This window comes from Acanthopagrus latus, chromosome 10 (assembly GCF_904848185.1).
Source record: "Acanthopagrus latus isolate v.2019 chromosome 10, fAcaLat1.1, whole genome shotgun sequence".
In the NCBI taxonomy this organism is placed as follows: domain Eukaryota; kingdom Metazoa; phylum Chordata; class Actinopteri; order Spariformes; family Sparidae; genus Acanthopagrus; species Acanthopagrus latus.
The window spans coordinates 15,962,681-15,983,262 of NC_051048.1; the positions used below are offsets into that span (position 1 = coordinate 15,962,681).

The 20,582-nt window shown below is 40.4% G+C and overlaps 3 protein-coding genes across 3 annotated transcripts; all 3 read right to left on the bottom strand.

Annotated features, from left to right (window-relative positions):
* Nucleotides 1-2,711: 2,711 nt before the first annotated feature.
* Nucleotides 2,712-5,095, bottom strand: LOC119027509. The gene is made up of 6 exons (XM_037112773.1): nt 4,968-5,095; nt 4,534-4,872; nt 4,306-4,344; nt 4,095-4,193; nt 3,954-3,991; nt 2,712-3,272 (listed from the first exon to the last, which is right to left on the bottom strand). The coding sequence occupies exons 1-6, from the start codon at nt 5,011-5,013 to the stop codon at nt 3,216-3,218; spliced, it is 618 nt and encodes a 205-aa protein (XP_036968668.1). The 5' UTR covers nt 5,014-5,095; the 3' UTR covers nt 2,712-3,215.
* A 9,278-nt stretch (nt 5,096-14,373) lies between these two features.
* LOC119027497 lies at nt 14,374-16,819 on the bottom strand. Its single transcript, XM_037112756.1, has 6 exons — nt 16,652-16,819; nt 16,215-16,556; nt 15,990-16,028; nt 15,767-15,877; nt 15,625-15,662; nt 14,374-14,943 (listed from the first exon to the last, which is right to left on the bottom strand). Exons 1-6 carry the CDS (start codon nt 16,803-16,805, stop codon nt 14,887-14,889), a joined length of 741 nt encoding a protein of 246 aa, XP_036968651.1. The 5' UTR covers nt 16,806-16,819; the 3' UTR covers nt 14,374-14,886.
* Nucleotides 16,820-18,727: 1,908 nt separating this feature from the next.
* LOC119027754 lies at nt 18,728-20,582 on the bottom strand. The gene is made up of 5 exons (XM_037113188.1): nt 20,537-20,582; nt 20,097-20,438; nt 19,639-19,749; nt 19,494-19,531; nt 18,728-19,128 (listed from the first exon to the last, which is right to left on the bottom strand). Exons 1-5 carry the CDS (start codon nt 20,580-20,582, stop codon nt 18,979-18,981), a joined length of 687 nt encoding a protein of 228 aa, XP_036969083.1. The 3' UTR covers nt 18,728-18,978.

Consider the following 20,582-nt stretch of genomic DNA (forward strand, 5'->3'; position numbering starts at 1 on the left):
AAGTGAAGGCCAGTCTAACTGTTTTTGACCTTGGTGGAAAATAACGGGGGGAGGGGGCACAAGTCTTGTTGCACACCCACATGTGCACGCAAACACAGCCAGAGCTGAAGTCAAGCCCTTTAAAAACAAAAATGATGTATACATTGACTCTTTCAACATAAAATAAGGATGACTTAAAAAAGAAAACTAAAGTGAGTGTTTCCTGTCAAATAATGAAAAATATAGGCTTATGGAAACATTTTCAAAATTTGAATTTAAATGAATGTACATCACCCCTCCTACCTCCCAGCAGCCTCCCCTATATGGACATACAACAATCATCAGTGTCTTTACAGTTCCCTCCTCCATCAGACGTCAAGTTGGTGTTACTTTAATTCAGATAACCATCCATCCATCCATCCATCCATCCATCTTCTTCCGCTTATCCAGAGATTCAGATAACCATCAAGCACAAATATAATGATAAAGACACATCCTGAGGGCGAGAGAGGAGGAATCATGTGAGAATCACAACCAAAGACTGGCGAGTAAATCATAAATTCACCTTTCATGTTGAATCTTTTTCACAAATGAAAGTTTAGACAAAGAGATCTTAACCCCACTCCTGTAATCTTACAGGATATATGTTATACTGGATATTTGATGTAGAAACAATTACTGTTGCTGTTATGTGAGTGATTATTTGCCCTAAACAGCCAGAGTGCTTTAACGTACATTAGCTGTAAATAAGTGGGCAGTTGCGAGGGTGTGTGTTTCTGTGTGTTTTCATCTAGGTCTGTCCCTAAACTCAGCACTCGCTGAGGACTCTGGTTCTCTCTCTTCTTTCCCTCCTCTCGTCTCTGTATTGTTAGGTTAGTTCCTCCTCCAGCTCCATTCAGCAGACAACATGGAGGATAGCTGCTACAGTCAGGTTGATAAACAGCAGAAAAGGATAAATTCATACTTTATTCCTCAAAGTTTTTCCTGTCGGTAAACAGCTCTGCACCAGAGCAGAATCTGATGTTTAAAGGTTGATGTTACTTTGAAAGAAAGGTACCTAAATAAGTGTGTGTAAAGCAGAGATTGAAATAGAGTTCGTAAGTAGAGGCGTCACTCTTGGGTGTTTTTGAGAACAGCAGGTTGTGTGATATTTGTGGCCCGAAGTCTTCCTGTGGTCGGGCCTTTATTTTTCAGTCAAACAATGATCGTCACCACAGAGAATTGGCTTATTCCATCGATATTTATGGCCATTCAGTAGAAATACACAGACTGACATTCTTTATTCAACTCTATATACCTCCCTTTTCAGATTTACTTTTATACTGTGCTGCAAAGCTTTGACCTGTGAGGCCTCCTGACTTACTCACACCACACTGTGCTGTCTCTTCCTGTGACGTCATGCGTCTCTCTCTCACTCCTCCCTCCTTTTGACTCTTCCTATGATTAGGTGTGACAGTCATCACTTTCCTTTGTATGACATAGATTTTGGCCAAGAAAAAAAAAGAAGCAAACATGAGCAAAGCGTGCAGATAAATACGTCTCCACTTGTGCATGGTCGAGGCAGCTCGCTCGAGCATGCGCCTGAACGGGTGAAGACAGAATCTTGCATGGACGGTGGTACAATGTGAAAGAAACGCCTCCAGTGAAAATAGAACTGATGTCTTCCTGTCTTTGAAACTGCTCTGTCAGCTGATACTGTACATACACGACTGTGTCCTGGCCGACACATATTATTGACTTTACAAAGGACAGATTCTGTGGTTTTATCATTATTGAGGGCAAAGTTAAGGAGAAGAAATACATTTTTGTTTACATCCACACTTGTGTGTCATGTTTTATTTGCTGGCTAGCGAACTGTTGGTGTTATTGGCAGTGTGTGTGCGTGAAGCTCACTGTGACAGTAGTGCTGTATGTGTTTCCACCATGGCTACAGTATGCATGCTGGCTGCTTGTTATATCTGCTGATTTGTATTATGTTGAGTAAGGATGTGAAGTGTGACAGGGCCTGTGCTCATCAGAAAATTGATCATATCAGTTAAAAGCAGCTTATGTGGCCATAGTGATGATTACTGTAGCAAAGGAGGAAGTCAGGTGACGTGGTATTAAGAGCAAACTGTACACTGCATACTGTAGGGTGGAGAATGAGGTGGATGAATAGGTAACGCAAACACAGGACTCTGACCCAGGAGACCACTGATGCTGTCCTGGGTCAAATAGATAACTCAAACGAAATAAAGTTTGAGTTATTTGACCTGAAACTAACTAACTAACTAACTAACTAACTAACTAACTAACTAACTAACTAACTAACTAACTAACGTCAACGTGTGAAGATGTGTCCATCAGACATGCTTGTTGGATGGTCCCCCTGATGACTTTCTGACATCAGATGAAGGGGATCTGTGTCCAACTTTTTCTCTCTCTCTTAAACTGCAGATCTGACATTCACACCCAGTTCGAGCCTTGATGGTTCAACCTATTGTGGTTGAGGGAGGAGCCTGAGTTTGAACTACTCTCTTTTTTTCTTTGTTCACACATCTATCTCTGTCAGTTGTGTGAACAACTGCTGCAACACTATGCATGCCTTGTAGGACAGACTGCCTGATGAAAATGCTCTCTAAGACCCATACTGAACCATCATGGCAATTCCTCTCATGTCAACAGCCGGCTACTGTGGAGCTGCTGGAAAGCATGTAAATATTCACAACCACAACAATGACCAGTCTTTTAAAAATGGCTTTTATTTTTCAATTCAAGCATTTGACAGTTGAAATGTCTCCACATTGATGTTAACCCTAACCTTAACCTTTCAAAAACAGTAACTGCTTTAGTTCAGACATCATTCCCACAACGTGTTGATCTAACAGACCTCATGGTTTTTCCCCTCAGACCACACTGTGCAGCCTCTTCCTGTCAAGCAAGTGAGGTGAGCCTCACTCACTCCTCCGCTGCTGTATCCCTCTATCTAACAATAGTCCATCTGGACAGTCACAAGGTCAGACAAAACCAGGAGGACATGATAGTAAAAGCACTTGAAAAGTCAGCTATTTAGTCATTTGGTTATTTGAAGTTTTTGCAATAATAAAATGTTAACTCCTCCCACCCAACAAAGAACACAACAGCAGGTTTAATATGATAAAAGCATCAGTTGAATTCTGAACCCCTCTGAGTCTGTCTGCTGGCAGTATAAATGACTCGAGTCTCCACTTCTCTCTCTGACGCAGGCCTCCTGTTTCTTACTGATGTTGGGTAAAACTCAGGGCTGCATCCTTCAGCTGATCAGAGATCAGATTCTGTCGACAGTACACAGTTACACATGTCAAACAGCATACATTAAAGAGGCTCTGTGTTGTGCTGGAAGCTGGTTGTTAATGTTGCAAACACCTATTTCTAATCTAACGTCAGCTACTGTTGCTCTCTGTTAACTGGGGGAAGAGGGGAACTGAGACGAGGCACTTGAGAACGTGAATAAAGACACATCGTTTGGACTGACAGAAAATCATCTCAAGTCCTTCACACATAAATCTGCAGTCCAGAAGCATTAAACAACTTAAACAAATCATGCACAGGCTTGTATAGGCAACCAAGAGAGACGGGGAAGGTCCTAATTTCAAATCATGCTAAAATCTGCTCACTATAGGCCCATAAAACCTGACTGATACATGTACATGTCTTCAAATTGTTACTCAGGGCTCCTTTAAAGGATTGTGAAAAACATGTTCACTGAGTGGGACATTTTATATGCCAAAATTAAACCTGTTAGTGTTCTCAAGTGGGACAGAAACATAATTTCTGAACTCATCAACCTATTCATAGGCCTAATAGATGCAAATATATACAGTAGCCTACATATATAGAAATACACAAATTTGTCAGGGCAAAGCCAATGTGAGCTGACACAATACAGTTCTGGCTCTTTTTCAGTTTGGCTCTATCAAACAATATGTAAAAGTAATTGTCAAAATTGTGTTCACCTCTCCTCTTCTCTCTGGATTCTGGTCTTCCTTAACAGCTATGTGACACAAAGAAAACATCTGGTCAGTTTTCCAGCATACTGTTAAAAGTTAAAATCATTTCCACAGGAAACAAGTTGGAGTCAGTAACTGAAAAAGTACCTGTCTGAAGTTTCAGGACTTTCACAACCAGACCAATGACGACAACAGTCAGAGCACCCAGGATCACACATTTCAGCTTTGCTATTCCATCAGACTGTTCTACAAGAAAGTTAATATGGGCTCATCATTAATTACTGAATCTAGCTGAACTATTTGACCTGAAAATAATTGACAACTTGGACAATGAAAGAAATCTTTAGGAGAATCTTACTTTTACCCTCCCTGCCATCATCATGTGGCTCATCGCTGCCTTTAACAAAATCAAGATAAACGTTGTCTTGATTTAGTTTTGACAGATTTACATCAGAATTGTTTTAAAAAAGACTTTCTTGCATACAGGATGTTGTTTTCAGAAAATAAATACAATTATTGTACAATATAAGCAAAAAAGAGGAAATGGAACAGCGATAACTAAAAGAGAAAGAGATGGTAATCTTACCATTAACTTTTAAATGTATGGGGGTTAAAACTGGAGCGTAAATCATAAATCCACAGTAGTACAGTCCAGAGTCAGATGAATCCACTTTTTTGATGTTGAGAAAGACAGTGGAGATGTTGGATTTAATTTCAAATTTCCCTTCTTCATATCCATCACAGACTTTAACTTTGCCTCCATATCTATAGATAACCACAATGCAGCTGATTTTGGTTCTGTTGACCAGTCTGGACCAGAATGTTTGAGTATCATATTTTGAAATGTTGTTGCACTGCAGTGTGACTTCTTCACCAGGCTGAGCCTCCACAGTTTGATACTGAGAGACTGAGGCAGAGATCCAACCTGAAACAAAAGCAGATAACAAAAATAGGATTGTGAACATTTTAATTTGGATAAATGTTTAAACACGTGAACAGTAAGTCATTCCCAATACTCACTAATGCTGCAGAGACTCAAAGCTGCTATCAAAGTGAAGTTCTTCATGGCGCGTGTTGCTGTTACTCTGCAATATCCGCAACTGAACTGTGCTCCAGTCAGGGTGCTTTTAATGCAAAGAGGTGGGGTGTGTCTTAAGTTCCTTATCCTGTTCATCAAACTGACCACAAACCTGCTGTTAGGAAGAAAAGCATTGATGCAGAATGTTACGTTATTCTTCTGATGGTGGTATTTCTATTATACAATGTAAGATTATATAAGAATGTCAAATCTAATCTAGTCATCCAAAATAAAAAAGACACACAATTTTTGTTTGACCAAAGCAATAAAATTATGCTGATCATCAGTTGGTTCGTAGGATTTCCTTATTTTTCCTTCCATTTCAGACAGAGGAAAACCTTTCCTTGTCTTATAAGGTGGTAAATACTGGAGATGGTATCGGAGGTGTTTTTGCTAGGCTGATTTAAGATAGTGATTTTAATTACAGAATGAACTAGATTTTTAAAAAGTAGAGGTTATAGAGAGTTTAATAGTAGTAGTTGATGTTGTGAGGCCGACACATCTAATAAGAAAAGCCATCAACCTTGCAGACTCTGCTGGTGGAGGACCTATCTGCATCCTGATTTGATTCCAACTCTGTTAGTTTTGTGATGCTTTGCTGCTGTTACCATTCTCCATGTGTACCCCAGGTCCCCTCAGGTTTTACTGCCAACTGTCAGTAGACATTTCAGACTCCTCTGCATCTTCCAATTTCTGCTCCCAGTCTGTAACCTCTGCATCATCAGCCACAGGCCTGTCTCCCATTTAGCTAGCCTCAGTATCATCTCCTCTCCTCTTCCTCTCATTTGGTTCGCCACTGGTCCTCTACCCTCCAGCCTGCACCTCAGTTACTTAGCCTGCTGCCTGTCTCCCTCTTTGCAGGCTCCTTCTGGATCTCCTGTTGTTTGGTTTTCACTACCCTCCAGAATGGTCCCATCTAAGTGGCTACCCTCCAGATCAGTCCCGTTCATGTCACAGGCAGACTACCCTCCAGAGAATTTCCACCCATCTGCCCTGCCTACTGGTTGTAGTCCACCTCAGAGTTCCCTGCAGCCTCCTCCTGCTTTCCAGTTGCACAGCTACCCACCTGTGGTCTCCTGCTTCTACAGCTTTCAGAACCTAGGCCCACCCTACTTGACATTCTGGCATTCCTAGTGACTTGAAGCGATGTCCGGACCCAACCCCTTGATGAAGTGGCACTGTTACAACGGCTGCCTCAGTCCTGTTGTGCTGATTCTCCCACTCTCAACCACGATCCCATTCCAAGAGGCCTCTGCATTTCCTGATGCCCCCAGACTTTCGCACCCCTCCCAGTATCCTGACTCTCACATGCACCAATATCCCCAAATCTGAGTCTCGTGTTACTTTGTGCTCTGCTTTCCATCTTGAATATGAACCTGCCTCCCTTTCCCATTCCTGTTAACCTACCAGATTCCTTGTCACCTCTGTCTGGACTTGCTGTCTTTGCGTGTAAGCTTATATATCAACTTTTAAAAGTAGAACTACTGACTTGACCTGCTGACCCTGTCTGCCAGGTTGTCTGCCTTTGTGTCCTTCCAATTGCTGCTTCGCACAGGCTCCTTGACTCATACATGAATGTGTCCAGACAGAGCCTGATGGTCTAAGATGGGCAGAGAGTACAGCGGAAGAGGAGTGGCTGTTCTATTTCATTTAATATGTTCTGCATGGCTCACTTCTATGACCATGAAAACATCAAACTGATACACACTCTTATCCTCTGATGTCTTAATCTGTCTGGAAGCAGAAATCCTAGAATGGTGTCAGGAAAATGAGTGCTGATTCAAACATTTAGGCTCCTCAAGGAGCACACACTTTTATACACAGACGTACACACTCAAAAGCAGAACAAAGATTCACACAGCTTGGGCACATAACTTGATTGTATCTGATAGCTGAGAGGCGTCTTAAAATACCATGAGGAGAATGTTTCACTGAAGACCAGTGATGACGTCAAGCTGAGCTGTTAATTCCTGGCACTATTTTGAACTCAAACCGGATGATATTAGTTCTTACCAGTGAGAATGTGTGTGTGAAAACTAGGACTTCCGGTATGGCGGCGAGCTGGTCGGTGGTGTAGTTCGAGAGTTCCCTGAGCGGTCCGACATTTCCCCAACCTCAGAGTAATTCACGCAAACATATCTGTGAAACTTTTATGGGGAAATATAATCTAAGAAACGCTAAGACCGTAACGAGCCCAAACTGTGAGGAAAACGTGGAAATGGCGACAGGAGATGTCGACACAGATGAGGCTAATGTGCATGCTACAATGGCCGCCCTGCAAGCGAGCATGGACGCTATCCGCGCTGACATAAAAGCAGGGCACCTGGACATGAAAAAGGAACTGAGCGGATTCTGCGAGACAATCAAAAAAGACATGAGGGAAGAGTTCGGGAACTTTAAAGAAGAAGTTAACCAACAACTGAGTGAGATTGGGGCAGAACTCAAGAACACAGAGGCCAGAGTGGAGGAGGCGGAGACCCGAGTGGCCGAGATGGAGGAGTGGAGTGTTGCCGTGAAGGACGAGCTTCTCCGGGCTCTGAAGGAGCAAGAGAGCATCGTGTCAAAGTTAACGGATTTGGAAACACGCTCCCGCAGAAACAACCTCCGCATCTTCGGGATCCCCGAGGGGGAGGAGGGGAACAACGCATGTGAGTTTCTGGAGAGATTTATTAAGTCCGAGGTGCAACTTCCAGACATCGACCTCAACATACAGCGCTGCCACCGGTCACTCGGACCAAAACCATCACCGCCAGCTGCCCCGAGATCCATGGTCGCTTACTTCCTCGTCTACAAAACTAAGGATTTGGTGCTGAGCAGCGCATGGAAAAAGAAGGAGGTACACTTCAAGGGGAAAAGAGTGTACTTTGATCACGACTACCCAGCAGAAGTGATAAAAAAGAGGAAGAAATACGCTCCACTGAGGAAAGTGTTAAAAGAACGAGGACTCAGGTTTCAGACACCTGCACCTGCAAGGCTCCGAGTCTTCTACGATGAAGGACCCGCTACCTACAACAACGCGGACGAGGCGACGGAGGATTTGCTGAAGAGGGGGATACTGACAACCGACGAGGGAAACATGCGCGCCGACGCATCCCAGGCAGCTGTGACACCGCGCAAGAAGCTGGAAAGAAACGCGTGGCATTCCAGCGGATCCCCAAGACACCGGGACAGGTCCACAGATATCGAACGAGCCAGAGAGAAGCTCCGGAGATATCAACGCTCCATCACACTGCAGGAGGATATGACCTGAGGTGTAAGAGTATCTCTTTTTTTATTAAACACCGGTTGATGGTTATGGCTCTTAGCTTATAACATTAAGAAAATACCGACCGGACTGTTTTCACGGAGTGACAGAAACTACACCAAAAACTGTGTGTACTAAAACCGCCTAAGACGATGTCAGGATGCATCTGGAGGGGCCCTTCCTTTGAAGGCCTCCCCTCCCCGTTCAGAAGTTGTTACTTCACTTCACCTTTGGAGGTTATTTTTGTTTGGTTATGTTCAGCACAGATGGTTTTTATTTATATGTTTATATTATTAGAAGGGAAAAATATGCGGACTGGAATTAAGAGGTAGGATGTCGAATCAGGAATACAAAATAATTACTTTAAACGTCAATGGTCTACAAAACCCTATCAAAAGGAGCAAGTTGATTACCAAGATGAAAAGAGAAAAACAACAGATTATCTTTTGGCAAGAGACTCACCTTAGTGATAAAGAACACGAAAAGTTTAAACAGTTGGGTTTTAAGAATTCATATTACTCGTCTTATAAACATGGTCAAAAGAGAGGAGTCATCATATTAATCTCAAATAAAGTTGTTTTCCAGATCTCTAAACAAATAAGGGATGCTGAGGGGAGATTTATTTTAGTGAAGGGCTACATTGATCACAAGCAGGTAACACTGTTGAATGTGTATAGACCCCCTGGTAATGATAAAGTATTTATAAAGAAAATATTCGATCTGATTGCTGAAGAGACTGAAGGGATTTTGGTCTGTGGCGGAGATTGGAATATACAACTACACCCATCCCTTGACTCCTCTAATGCAACAAAAAGAATTAACTCTGACACAGTCACTGTTAAGAAGCTTCTCCTCGAGGCAGGAATGATGGATATTTGGAGGGTACTGAACCCCACAGCAAGGCAGTTTACGTTTTTCTCCCATCCCCATAATGTTCATTCACGGATTGACTATTTTTTTATGTTCAACTCAGATAGACACAGAATCTTGAAATGTCAAATAGGGGTTAAAGATATCTCTGACCACGCAGGTGTATATCTTTCCCTACATCTGGATACTGAAACGAAAAATACAACATGGAGGCTTAACACAAGCTTATTAAATGACCCGTTGTGTAAACAATATATGCATAAAGAATTTAAAGAATATTTAGAACAAAATGACACCGGAGAAGTGTCTCCAGGTACTGTATGGGATGCTGCTAAGGCAGTAATAAGGGGAAAACTTATAATGTGGTCTTCAATTAAAAAGAGGGAAAAGCAGAAACGAATAAACTACTTATTAAAGGAACTAAAAGATCTAGAAATTAAACACATGGAACGTAATGACCCCAAATTATTAGATCAGATAAAACTCACTAAACAAAACTTAAACAAACTATATGACAGTTATGAGGAGATGAAGGCAAAGTACATCAAGCAAAGGTACTATGATAATGGACCAAGGGCTAAAAAATTGTTAGCTTGGAGGATAAGAAAGCAGCAAGAGGAAAGGTCCATTCATAAAATTAAGGACACACAATCTGAAAAGATGTGTCATAATCTAAAAGAAATACAAAAGTCCTTTGAAAATTACTACAAAGACCTGTACACTCAACCAAAGGGAGCTGATTCTTTGAGTATTACACATTTCCTTAACTCGCTGGATCTTCCATCCATTGGACTAGAACAGAATAAAATAATGACGAATGAAATAACACAAAAAAAGCTGGATAACGCGATCTCCAGACTCAAAACAAATAAAATGCCAGGTGAGGATGGATATTCCGCCGAATGGTATAAAACATTTAGAGAGTTACTATCTCCATCACTATTGAAATGTTTTAATTTTACACTTAATGGGGGAGAAATTCCAGTCTCTTGGAGACGTGCTATCATTTCTGTAATTCCTAAGGTGGGTAAAGATAAATCTGAGTGTGGTTCTTACAGACCGATATCGATTTTAAACCTAGATTATAAATTATATGCCTCAATAATTGCAAAAAGATTAGAAAATATTATTCCGGACATAATAGATGAAGACCAGACAGGTTTTCTTAAGAATAGACAGACACAAGATAATGTAAGACGGGTATTACATTTGATGGAGCACATGAGTAAAAATGAAGATGAGTCTGTTGTTCTTAGCCTTGATGCTGAAAAGGCATTCGATTCAGTTAGTTGGGAATACCTACATTTGACATTGCAAAGATTTGGTTTCGATATTAAAGTTATCTTATATTTAAAAAACCTATATCATTCTCCTTCTGCCAGAATCAAAGTAAACGGTAGTCTGACTGACCCAGTGCCACTTGAAAGAGGCTGTCGGCAGGGATGTCCCTTAAGTCCGACTTTGTTTGCTCTATTTATCGAGCCTTTGGCCCAGGCTATTAGAGAAGATGAAAACATTAGGGGAATCTGGTCTAAAGGCACTGAGTATAAGACCTGTCTTTATGCAGATGATGTATTAATCACTCTTTCCCAACCAGATTTGAGTTTACCAGCATTAATGTCTTCCCTGAAAACATTTGGTCATTACTCGGGTTATAAGTTAAACATACATAAAACACAAGTTGTCTCATTTAACTATATTCCCCCACCTCAAATAAATAACTTGTGCAATTTTAGATGGGAAAATAGTATTATTAAATACTTAGGAATAAAAATCCCAAAGGATTTATCTACCATCTATACAACAAATTATCCTTCAATTACAACAGAGATAAAGGCAGATTTAAACAGATGGAGTTTATTACCACTGGACTTGCATAACAGAATAGATATAGTTAAAATGAATGTCTTGCCACGATTGCTTTTCCTTTTTTTATCAATACCAATAGAAATACCGCAAAAACAATTAATAGAATGGAAGAGAATGATATCTGGGTTCATCTGGAGAGGCCTCAAACCAAGGATTAGGTACAAAACATTGCAACTGTCTAAAGAAAAAGGTGGTTTGGCCTTGCCGAACATAGAGAACTACTACAAATCTGCACAGCTCAGATATTTGATCTATTTATGCGACCCAATCTACAACGCCAAGTGGAAAAATCTGGAATTAAGCCAACTGGATATTCCCCTCCAGAGCTTGCTTGGTGACAGAAATCTATACTTACAGTACAAACAAAACTTAAGCGGTTGGACAAGAACCCCCCTAAATATCTGGTTTGGTGAATGCCGAAAAAACAAACTGGAAAACCACATGAAAATATTACGATGGGTAACACATGATAAGGATTTTAAACCTGCCCAGATGGATGGACATTTCAAACAGTGGCTCTCCAAGGGTATCACAACATACTGTCTCATTTCTGACAAAGGGACACTACACTGTTTTCAAAAACTTAAGGATAAACACGACCTAGAAAACCAAGATTTTTTTAGATACCTTCAAGTTAGAGCGCACTTTAACTTTGATCTGAGCACAACAGAGGAAGGTAGTTCTGAATTAATAAAAATTTTGATCGAGGCATATAAATCTAAATTAAACCGAAAATTGATTTCTAAAATCTATACCTGCTTGCAGTCACTTAGTGGTACCTCTACTCTTTATGTTAAATCCAAATGGGAAAAAGAAGCCAAAATAACCATTTCAGAAAATGACTGGTGGAACATCTGTAAAACTCAAATGAGCACTTCTAGCTCTGGGTATTGGAGAGAATTTTCGTGGAAGAATATAACTCGATTTTTTATCACCCCCAAAATCAAACAGCTTCAGAAAGGTCAGACAAGTTATGGAAAGTGTTGGAGAGAGTGTGGAAACACACAGGCGGATCATTTCCATGTCTTCTGGGACTGTCCGATTATATACTCTTTCTGGCAAGATATAGTGGTGAAAATTAATTTAATACTGGGTTTTGAGATTAAATTTGATTTTTGTACAATTTATCTTGGTGATATTTCCCCCACAATCAACGTTACTGACAATTATTTGATAAAAATAATGTTGGTTGCAAGTAAAAAAGCTATTACGAGAAGATGGCTGTCGAAAGAGTCTCCATCTAAAGAGGAGTGGATTGCAATTGTGAAACAAATATATGATATGGAAAAACTGACTTTTTCCTTGAACTTGAACATGGACAAATTCACCGCACTATGGAGGAAATGGACAGCTCATTTTGAATAAGTGACAGTATCCAAATTGTGTTCTGTTTTATCTTTTTATTTTTCTATTTATTTATTTATTTTTTGCTGGGGTTCGGTGCCCCCTACTGTCCTATTTGATGCACTCTCTCCGTCTTGCTGTACTCTGGTGTGTGAATGGTTTAGTCCTGTTCTGATAAGAAGAGTAGACTGGATAAATAGAACAAATCTGATCGAAGTAACTTTAACCCCTGGTCCAACAAAATATACTTATTGTTATATCTTTCCCTGTGTAACAATATATTTGTGTATATTTTCCGTCTGTGCACTCTGTTCCTTTTTTTTTCTTTTCTCCATTATACTGTAAATTGAAAAACGTAATACAAATAAAGTTTAAAAAAAAAAAAAAAAGAAAGAAAGGTACCTAGATATTGAAATAGAGTTCATAAGTAGCGGCGTCACTCTTGGGTGTCTTTGAGAACAGCAGGTTGTGTGATATTTGTGGCTGAAGTCTTCCTGTGGTCGGGCCTTTATTTTTCAGTCAAACAATGATTGTCACCACAGAGAATTGGCTTATTCCATCGATATTTATGGCCATTCAGTAGAAATACACAGACTGACATTCTTTATTCAACTCTATATACCTCCCTTTTCAGATTTACTTTTATACTGTGCTGCAAAGCTTTGACCTGTGAGGCCTCCTGACTTACTCACACCACACTGTGCTGTCTCTTCCTGTGACGTCATGCGTCTCTCTCTCACTCCTCCCTCCTTTTGACTCTTCCTATGATTAGGTGTGACAGTCATCACTTTCCTTTGTATGACATAGATTTTGGCCAAGAAAGAAAAAGAAGCAAACATGAGCAAAGCGTGCAGATAAATACGTCTCCACTTGTGCATGGTCGAGGCAGCTCGCTCGAGCATGCGCCTGAACGTGTGAAGACAGAATCTTGCATGGACGGTGGTACAATGTGAAAGAAACGCCTCCAGTGAAAATAGAACTGATGTCTTCCTGTGTTTGAGACTGCTCTGTCAGCTGATACTGTACATACACGACTGTGTCCTGGCCGACACATATTATTGACTTTACAAAGGACAGATTCTGTGGTTTTATCATTATTGAGGGCAAAGTTAAGGAGAAGAAATACATTTTTGTTTACATCCACACTTGTGTGTCATGTTTTATTTGCTGGCTAGCGAACTGTTGGTGTTATTGGCAGTGTGTGTGTGTGAAGCTCACTGTGACAGTAGTGCTGTATGTGTTTCCACCATGGCTACAGTATGCATGCTGGCTGCTTGTTGTATCTGCTGATTTGTATTATGTTGAGTAAGGATGTGAAGTGTGACAGGGCCTGTGCTCATCAGAAAATTGATCATATCAGTTAAAAGCAGCTTATGTGGCCATAGTGATGATTACTGTAGCAAAGGAGGAAGTCAGGTGACATGGTATTAAGAGCAAACTGTACACTGCATACTGTAGGGTGGAGAATGAGGTGGATGAATAGGTAACGTAAACGCAGGACTCTGACCCAGGAGACCACTGATGCTGTCCTGGGTCAAATAGATAACTCAAACGAAATAAAGTTTGAGTTATTTGACCTGAAACTAACTAACTAACTAACTAACTAACTAACTAACGTCAACGTGTGAAGATGTGTCCATCAGACATGCTTGTTGGATGGTCCCCCTGATGACTTTCTGACATCAGATGAAGGGGATCTGTGTCCAACTTTTTCTCTCTCTCTCTTAAACTGCAGATCTGACATTCACACCCAGTTCGAGACTTGATGGTTCAACCTATTGTGGTTGAGAGAGGAGCCTGAGTTTGAAACTCTCTCTTTTTTCTTTGTTCACACATCTATCTCTGTCAGTTGTGTGAACAACTGCTGCAACACTATGCATGCCTTGTAGGACAGACTGCCTGATGAAAATGCTCTCTAAGACCCATGTTGAACCATCATGGCAAATCCTCTCATGTCAACAGCCAGCTACTGTGGAGCTGCTGGAAAGCATGTAAATATTCACAACCACAACAATGACCAGTCTTTTAAAAATAGATTTTATTTTTCAATTCAAGCATGTGACAGTTGAAATGTCTCCACATTGATGTTAACCCTAACCCTAATCTTTCAAAAACAGTAACTGCTATAGTTCAGACATCATTCCCACAACGTGTTGATCTAACAGACCTCATGGTTTTTCCCCTCAGACCACACTGTGCAGCCTCTTCCTGTCAAGCAAGTGAGGTGAGCCTCACTCACTCCTCCGCTGCTGTATCCCTCTATCTAACAATAGTCCATCTGGACAGTCACAAGGTCAGACAAAACCAGGAGGACATGATAGTAAAAGCACTTGAAAAGTCAGCTATTTAGTCATTTGGTTATTTGAAGTTTTTGCAATAATAAAATGTTCACTCCTCCCACCCAACAAAGAACACAACAGCAGTTTTAACATGATAAAAGCATCAGTTGAATTCTGAACCCCTCTGAGTCTGTCTGCTGGCAGTATAAATGACTCGAGTCTCCACTTCTCTCTCTGATGCAGGCCTCCTGCTTCTTACTGATGTTGGGTAAAACTCAGGGCTGCATCCTTCAGCTGATCAGAGATCAGATTCTGTAGACAGTACACAGTTACACATGTCAAACAGCATACATTAAAGAGGCTCTGTGTTGTGCTGGAAGCTGGTTGTTAATGTTGCAAACACCTATTTCTAATCTAATGTCAGCTACTACTGCTCTCTGTTAACTGGGGGGAGAGGGGAACTGAGACGAGGCACTTGAGAATGTGAATAAAGACACATCGTTTTGACTGACAGAAAATCATCTCAAGTCCTTCACACATAAATCTACAGTCCAGAAGCATTAAACAACTTAAACAAATCATCCACAGGCTTGTATAGGCAAACAAGAGAGACGGGGAAGGTCCTATTTTCAAATCATGCTAAAATCTGCTCACTATAGGCCTATAAAACCTGACTGATACATGTACATTTCTTCAAATTGTTACTCAGAGCTCCTTTAAAGGATTGTGGAAAACATGTTCACTGAGTGGGACAGTTTATATGCCAAAACTAAACTTGTTAGTGTTCTCAAGTGGGACAGAAACATAATTTCTGAACTCATGAACCTATTCATAGGCCTAATAGATGCAAATATATACAGTAGCCTACATATATAGAAATACACAAATTTGTCAGGGAAAAGCCAATGTGAGCTGACACAATACAGTTCTGGCTCTTTTTCAGTTCGGCTCTATCAAACAATATGTAAAAGTAATTGTCAAAATTGTCTTCACCTCTCCTCTTCTCTCTGTATTCTGGTCTTCCTTAACAGCTATGTGACACAAAGAAAACATCTGGTCAGTTTTCCAGCACACTGACAAAAGTTAAAAACATTTCCACAGGAAACAAGATGGAGACAGTAACTGAAAAAAGTACCTGTCTGAAGTTTACTGTTTTCAACAACCAGACCAAAGATGACCAGTACAAGGACAACAGTCAGAGCACCCAGGATCACACTTGTCAGCATTGCTATTCCGTCAAACTCTCCTACAAGAAAGTTGATATGTGCTCATCATTACTTACTAAATCTAGCTGAACTATTTCACCTGGAAATAACTGACAACTTGGACAATGAAAAAAATCTTTAGGAGAATCTTACCTTTACCCTCCCTGTCATCATCATGTGGCTCATCGCTGCCTTTCATGAAATAAAGACAACCTTTGATTTAGTTTTGACAGATTTACATCAGAATGATTTATAAAAAGACTTTATTGCATACAGGATGTTGTTTTCAGAAAATAGAAGCAATTATTGTACAATATAAGCAAAAAAAAGAGGAAACGGAACACTGATAACTGAAAGAGAAAAAGACAGTAATCTTACCATTAACTTTTAAATGTATGGCGGTCAAAATTGGAGTGCCGCTTATCATAAATCCACAGTAGTATAGTCCAGAGTCAGATGAATCCACTTTTTTGATGTTGAGAAAGACAGTGGAGTTGTTGGATTTCATTTCAAATTTCCCTTCTTCATATCCATCACAGACTGTAACTTTGCCTCCATTTCTATAGATAACAACAACGCAGCTGATCTTGGTTCTGTTGATCAATCTGAACCAGAATGTTTGAGTATCATATTTTGAAATGTTGTTGCACTGCAGTGTGACTTCTTCACCAGGCTGAGCCTCCACAGTTTGATACTGAGAGACTGAGGCAGAGATCCAACCTGAAACAAAAGCAGATAACAAAAAAAGGAGCGTGAACATTTTAATTTGGATAAATGTTTAAATAAGTGAACAGTAATTCATTCCCAATACTCACTAATGCTGCAGAGACTCAAAGCTGCTATCAAAGTGAAGTTCTTCATGGTGCGTGTTGCTGTTACTCTGCAATATCCGCAACTGAGCTGTGCTCCAGTCAGGGTGCTTTTAATGCAATGAGGCGGGGTGTGTCTTAAGTTCCTTATCCTGTTCATCAAACTGACCACAAACCTGCTGTTAGGAAGAAAAGTGTCTACGCAGAATGTTAAGTTATTCTTCAGATGGTGTTATTTTTACAAAACAATGTAAGATTATATAAGAATGTCAAATCTAATCCCATCATCCACTATTTAAAATAGAAAAAAAATGTGTTTGTTTCTGAGGTTGTCCACATTTTTCCTTCCGTTTCAGACAGTTATGTAGAAGCAATTTTCATTTACACCCTTGTGGTCACGACTGTGTCTTCACCAGTGAACTAAATGAAGCATTCTGCACAGGAAAACAGTTTCTGTCTCATAAAGTGGTACATGCTGGAGGTGGTATTGGAGGTGTTTTTTGCAAGGCTGATTTAAGATAGTGATTTTAATTTACGATTAACTGAATTTTTAAGAAGTAGTGGTTAAACAGTGTTTACTAGTAGTAGTTGACATAGATTATTCCCTCTAACACAGCATAGCATGCTTCACTGTAAAGATCCTTGTTCCCAACACCTTTATACATGCCATATTGACAGCAGAGGAGCGGTTTGCTTCCCTTGGAGCTTAAAAAATTGACAGTTCCTTCAAGCACAGACACACTTTTCTTCTGAATGTGCTAGAGAAAAACATTCCAGGGTGAGGCAGACACATCTAAAAACAGAGCCATTAACCTTGCAGACTCTGCTGGTGTCGGACCTACCTGCATCCCGATTTGATTCCAACTTCCTTATTTATGTGATGCTTTGCCACCGTTACCATTCTCCATCTTTCCACTCTTTCCTCCCAGTATCCTGACGCCCACATCCATTAATATCCATCAATCTGAGTCTAGTGTTACTTTGTGCTCTGCTTTCAATCTTGAACATGAACCTACCTGCACCCAGTGTGTGTGTGTGTGTGTGTGTGTGTGTGTGTGTGTGTGTGTGTGTGTGTGTGTGTGTGTGTGTGTGTGTGTGTGTGTGTGAAGCTCAGAGAATCGCTGTGACAGTAATACTGTATGTGTTTCCACCATGGCTACAGTATGCATGCTGGCTGCTTGTTATATCTGCTGATTTGTATTATGTTGAGTAAGGATGTGAAGTGTGACAGGGCCTGTGCTCATCAGAAAATTGATCGTATCAGTCGAAAGCAGCTTATGTGGCCATAGTGATGATTACTGTAGCAAAGGAGGAAGTCAGGTGACATGGTATTAAGAGCCAACTGTGCACTGCATACTGTAGGGTGGAGAATGAGGTGGATGAATAGGTAACACAAACACAGGACTCTGACCCAGGAGACCACTGATGCTGTCCTGGGTCAAATAAATAACTCAAACTAAATAAAGTTTGAGTTATTTGACCTAAAACTAGATAATTTTGACCTATAACATCAACGTGTGAAGATGTGTCCATCAGACATACTTGTTGGATGGTCCCCCCGACGACTTTCTGACATCAGATGAAGGGGATCTGTGTCCAACTTTTTTTCTCTCTCTCTCTTAAACTGCAGATCTGATATTCACACCCAGTTCGAGCCTTGATGGTTCAACCTTTTGTGGTTGAGAGAGGAGCCTGAGTTTGAACCTCTCTCTTTTTTCTTTGTTCACACATCTATCTCTGTCAGTTGTGTGAACAACTGCTGCAACACTATGCATGCCTTGTAGGACAGACTGCCTGATGAAAATGCTCTCTAAGACCCATACTGAGCCATCATGGCAATTCCTCTCATGTTAACAGCCGGCTACTGTGGAGCTGCTGGAAAGCATGTAAATATTCACAACCACAACAATGACCAGTCTTTTAAAAATAGCTTTTATTTTTCAATTCAAGCATTTGACAGTTGAAATGTCTCCACGTTGATGTTAACCCTAACCCTAACCTTTCAAAAACAGTAACTGCTTTAGTTCAGACATCATTCCCACAACGTGTTGATGTAACACACCTTATAGTTTTTCCCCTCAGACCACACTGTGCAGCCTCTTCCTGTCAAACAAGTGAGGTGAACCTCACTCCTCTGCTGCTGTATCCCTCTATCTAACAATAGTCCATCTGGACAGTCACAAGGTCAGACAAAACCAGGAGGACATGATAGTAAAAGCACTTGAAAAGTCAGCTATTTAGTCATTTGGTTATTTGAAGTTTTTGCAATAATAAAATGTTAACTCCTCCTACCCAACAAAGAACACAACAGCAGGTTTAACATGATAAAAGCATCAGCTGAACTCTGAACCCCTCTGAGTCTGTCTGCTGGCAGCATAAATGACTTGAGTCTCCACTTCTCTCTCTGATGCAGGCCTCCTGCTTCTTACTGATGTTGGGTAAAAACTCAGGGCTGCATCCTTCAGCTGATCAGAGATCAGGTTCTGTAGACAGTACACAGTTACACATGTCAAACAGCATACATTAAAGAGGCTCTGTGTTGTGCTGGAAGCTGGTTGTTAATGCTTCAAACACCTATTTCTAATCTAATGTCAGCTACTGTTGCTCTCTGTTATCTAGGTGGAGAGGGGAACTGAGACGAGGCACTTGAGAACGTGAATAAAGACACATTGTTTGGACTTCATCAACCTATTTATAGGCCTCATAGATGCAAATATATACAGTAGCCTACAAATACACTATTTTGTCAGGGAAAAACCAAAGTGAGCTGACACAATACAGTTCTGGCTCTTTTTCGGTTCGGCTTTGTCAAACAATAAGCAAAAGTAATTATTAAAATTGTCTTCACCTCTCCTCTTCTCTCTGGATTCTGGTCTTCCTTAACAGCTATGTGACACAAAGAAAACATCTGGTCGGTTTTCCAGCATGTCAATAAAAGTTGAAAACATTTCCACTGGAAACAAGATGGAGATGGAGAGTAACTGAAAAAGTACCTGTCTGAAGTTTCCTGTTTTCAACAACCAGACCAAAGACGACCAGTACAAGGACAAGAGTCAGAGCACCCAGGATCACACTTGTCAGCATTGCTATTCCATCCGACTGTTCTACAAAAAAGTTAATACAGGCTCAACATTACTAACTGAATCTAGCTCAACTATTTTACCTAGAACTAATTAAAAACTTGGACAATGAAAAAATCTTCAGGAGAATCTTCCTTTTACCCTCCCTGCCATCATCATGTGGCTCATTGCTGCCTTTAATGAAATAAAGACAACCTTCGTCTTGATTTTGTTTTGACAAATTTTCACCAAAATGAAAAAAATAAAAGTAAAAAAGACTTTCTTGCATACAGGATGTTGTTTTCAGAGAATAAATAAAAGTATTGTACAATAAAAGTAGAAAAGAGTGATCTGAACAGAGAGAAGTAAAGAGAAAAAGACAGTAATCTTACCATTAACCTTTAGATGTATGGGAGTCAAAACTGGAATGGCGTTTACCAAAAATCCACAGTAATACAGTCCAGAGTCAGATGAATCCACTTTCTTGATGTTGAGAAAGACAGTGGAGATGTCGGATTTCACTTCAAATTTCCTTTGTTCATATCCATCACAGGCTGTAACGTTGCTACTATACTTCAACTTAACGACAACGCAGCTGATCTTGGTTCTGTTGACCAGTCTGGACCAGAATGTTTGAGTATCATATTTTGAAATGTTGTTGCACTGCAGTGTGACTTCTTCACCAGGCTGAGCCTCCACAGTCTGATACTGAGAGACTGAGGCAGAGATCCAGCCTGAAACAAAAGTAGATAACAAAAACAAAAGGAACATGAACATTTTCCTTTGGATAAATGTTTAAATAAGTGAACGCTCATTAATTCTCAATACTCACTAATGCTGCAGAGACTCAAAGCTGCTATCAAAGTGAAGTTCTTCAT

What these genes read in the sequence shown, in the direction of transcription:
- LOC119027509 (XM_037112773.1), bottom strand. Translation starts at nt 5,013, where the DNA reads ATGAAGAACTTCACTTTGATAGCAGCTTTGAGTCTCTGCAGCATTA. An exon ending in CATACATTTAAAAGTTAATG is followed by an intron (nt 4,345 to 4,533) that starts GTAAGATTACCA and finishes ATTTTGTTAAAG; the next exon opens with GCAGCGATGAGCCACATGAT. An exon ending in TGATGGCAGGGAGGGTAAAA is followed by an intron (nt 4,194 to 4,305) that starts GTAAGATTCTCC and finishes ACTTTCTTGTAG; the next exon opens with AACAGTCTGATGGAATAGCA.
- LOC119027754 (XM_037113188.1), bottom strand. Translation starts at nt 20,582, where the DNA reads ATGAAGAACTTCACTTTGATAGCAGCTTTGAGTCTCTGCAGCATTA. An exon ending in CATACATCTAAAGGTTAATG is followed by an intron (nt 19,750 to 20,096) that starts GTAAGATTACTG and finishes ACTTTTTTGTAG; the next exon opens with AACAGTCGGATGGAATAGCA. An exon ending in AAACAGGAAACTTCAGACAG is followed by an intron (nt 19,532 to 19,638) that starts GTACTTTTTCAG and finishes TGTGTCACATAG; the next exon opens with CTGTTAAGGAAGACCAGAAT.
- LOC119027497 (XM_037112756.1), bottom strand. Translation starts at nt 16,805, where the DNA reads ATGAACAGGATAAGGAACTTAAGACACACCCCGCCTCATTGCATTAAA. An exon ending in AAACAGTAAACTTCAGACAG is followed by an intron (nt 15,663 to 15,766) that starts GTACTTTTTTCA and finishes TGTGTCACATAG; the next exon opens with CTGTTAAGGAAGACCAGAAT. An exon ending in ATACAGAGAGAAGAGGAGAG is followed by an intron (nt 14,944 to 15,624) that starts GTGAAGACAATT and finishes TACTGTCTACAG; the next exon opens with AATCTGATCTCTGATCAGCT.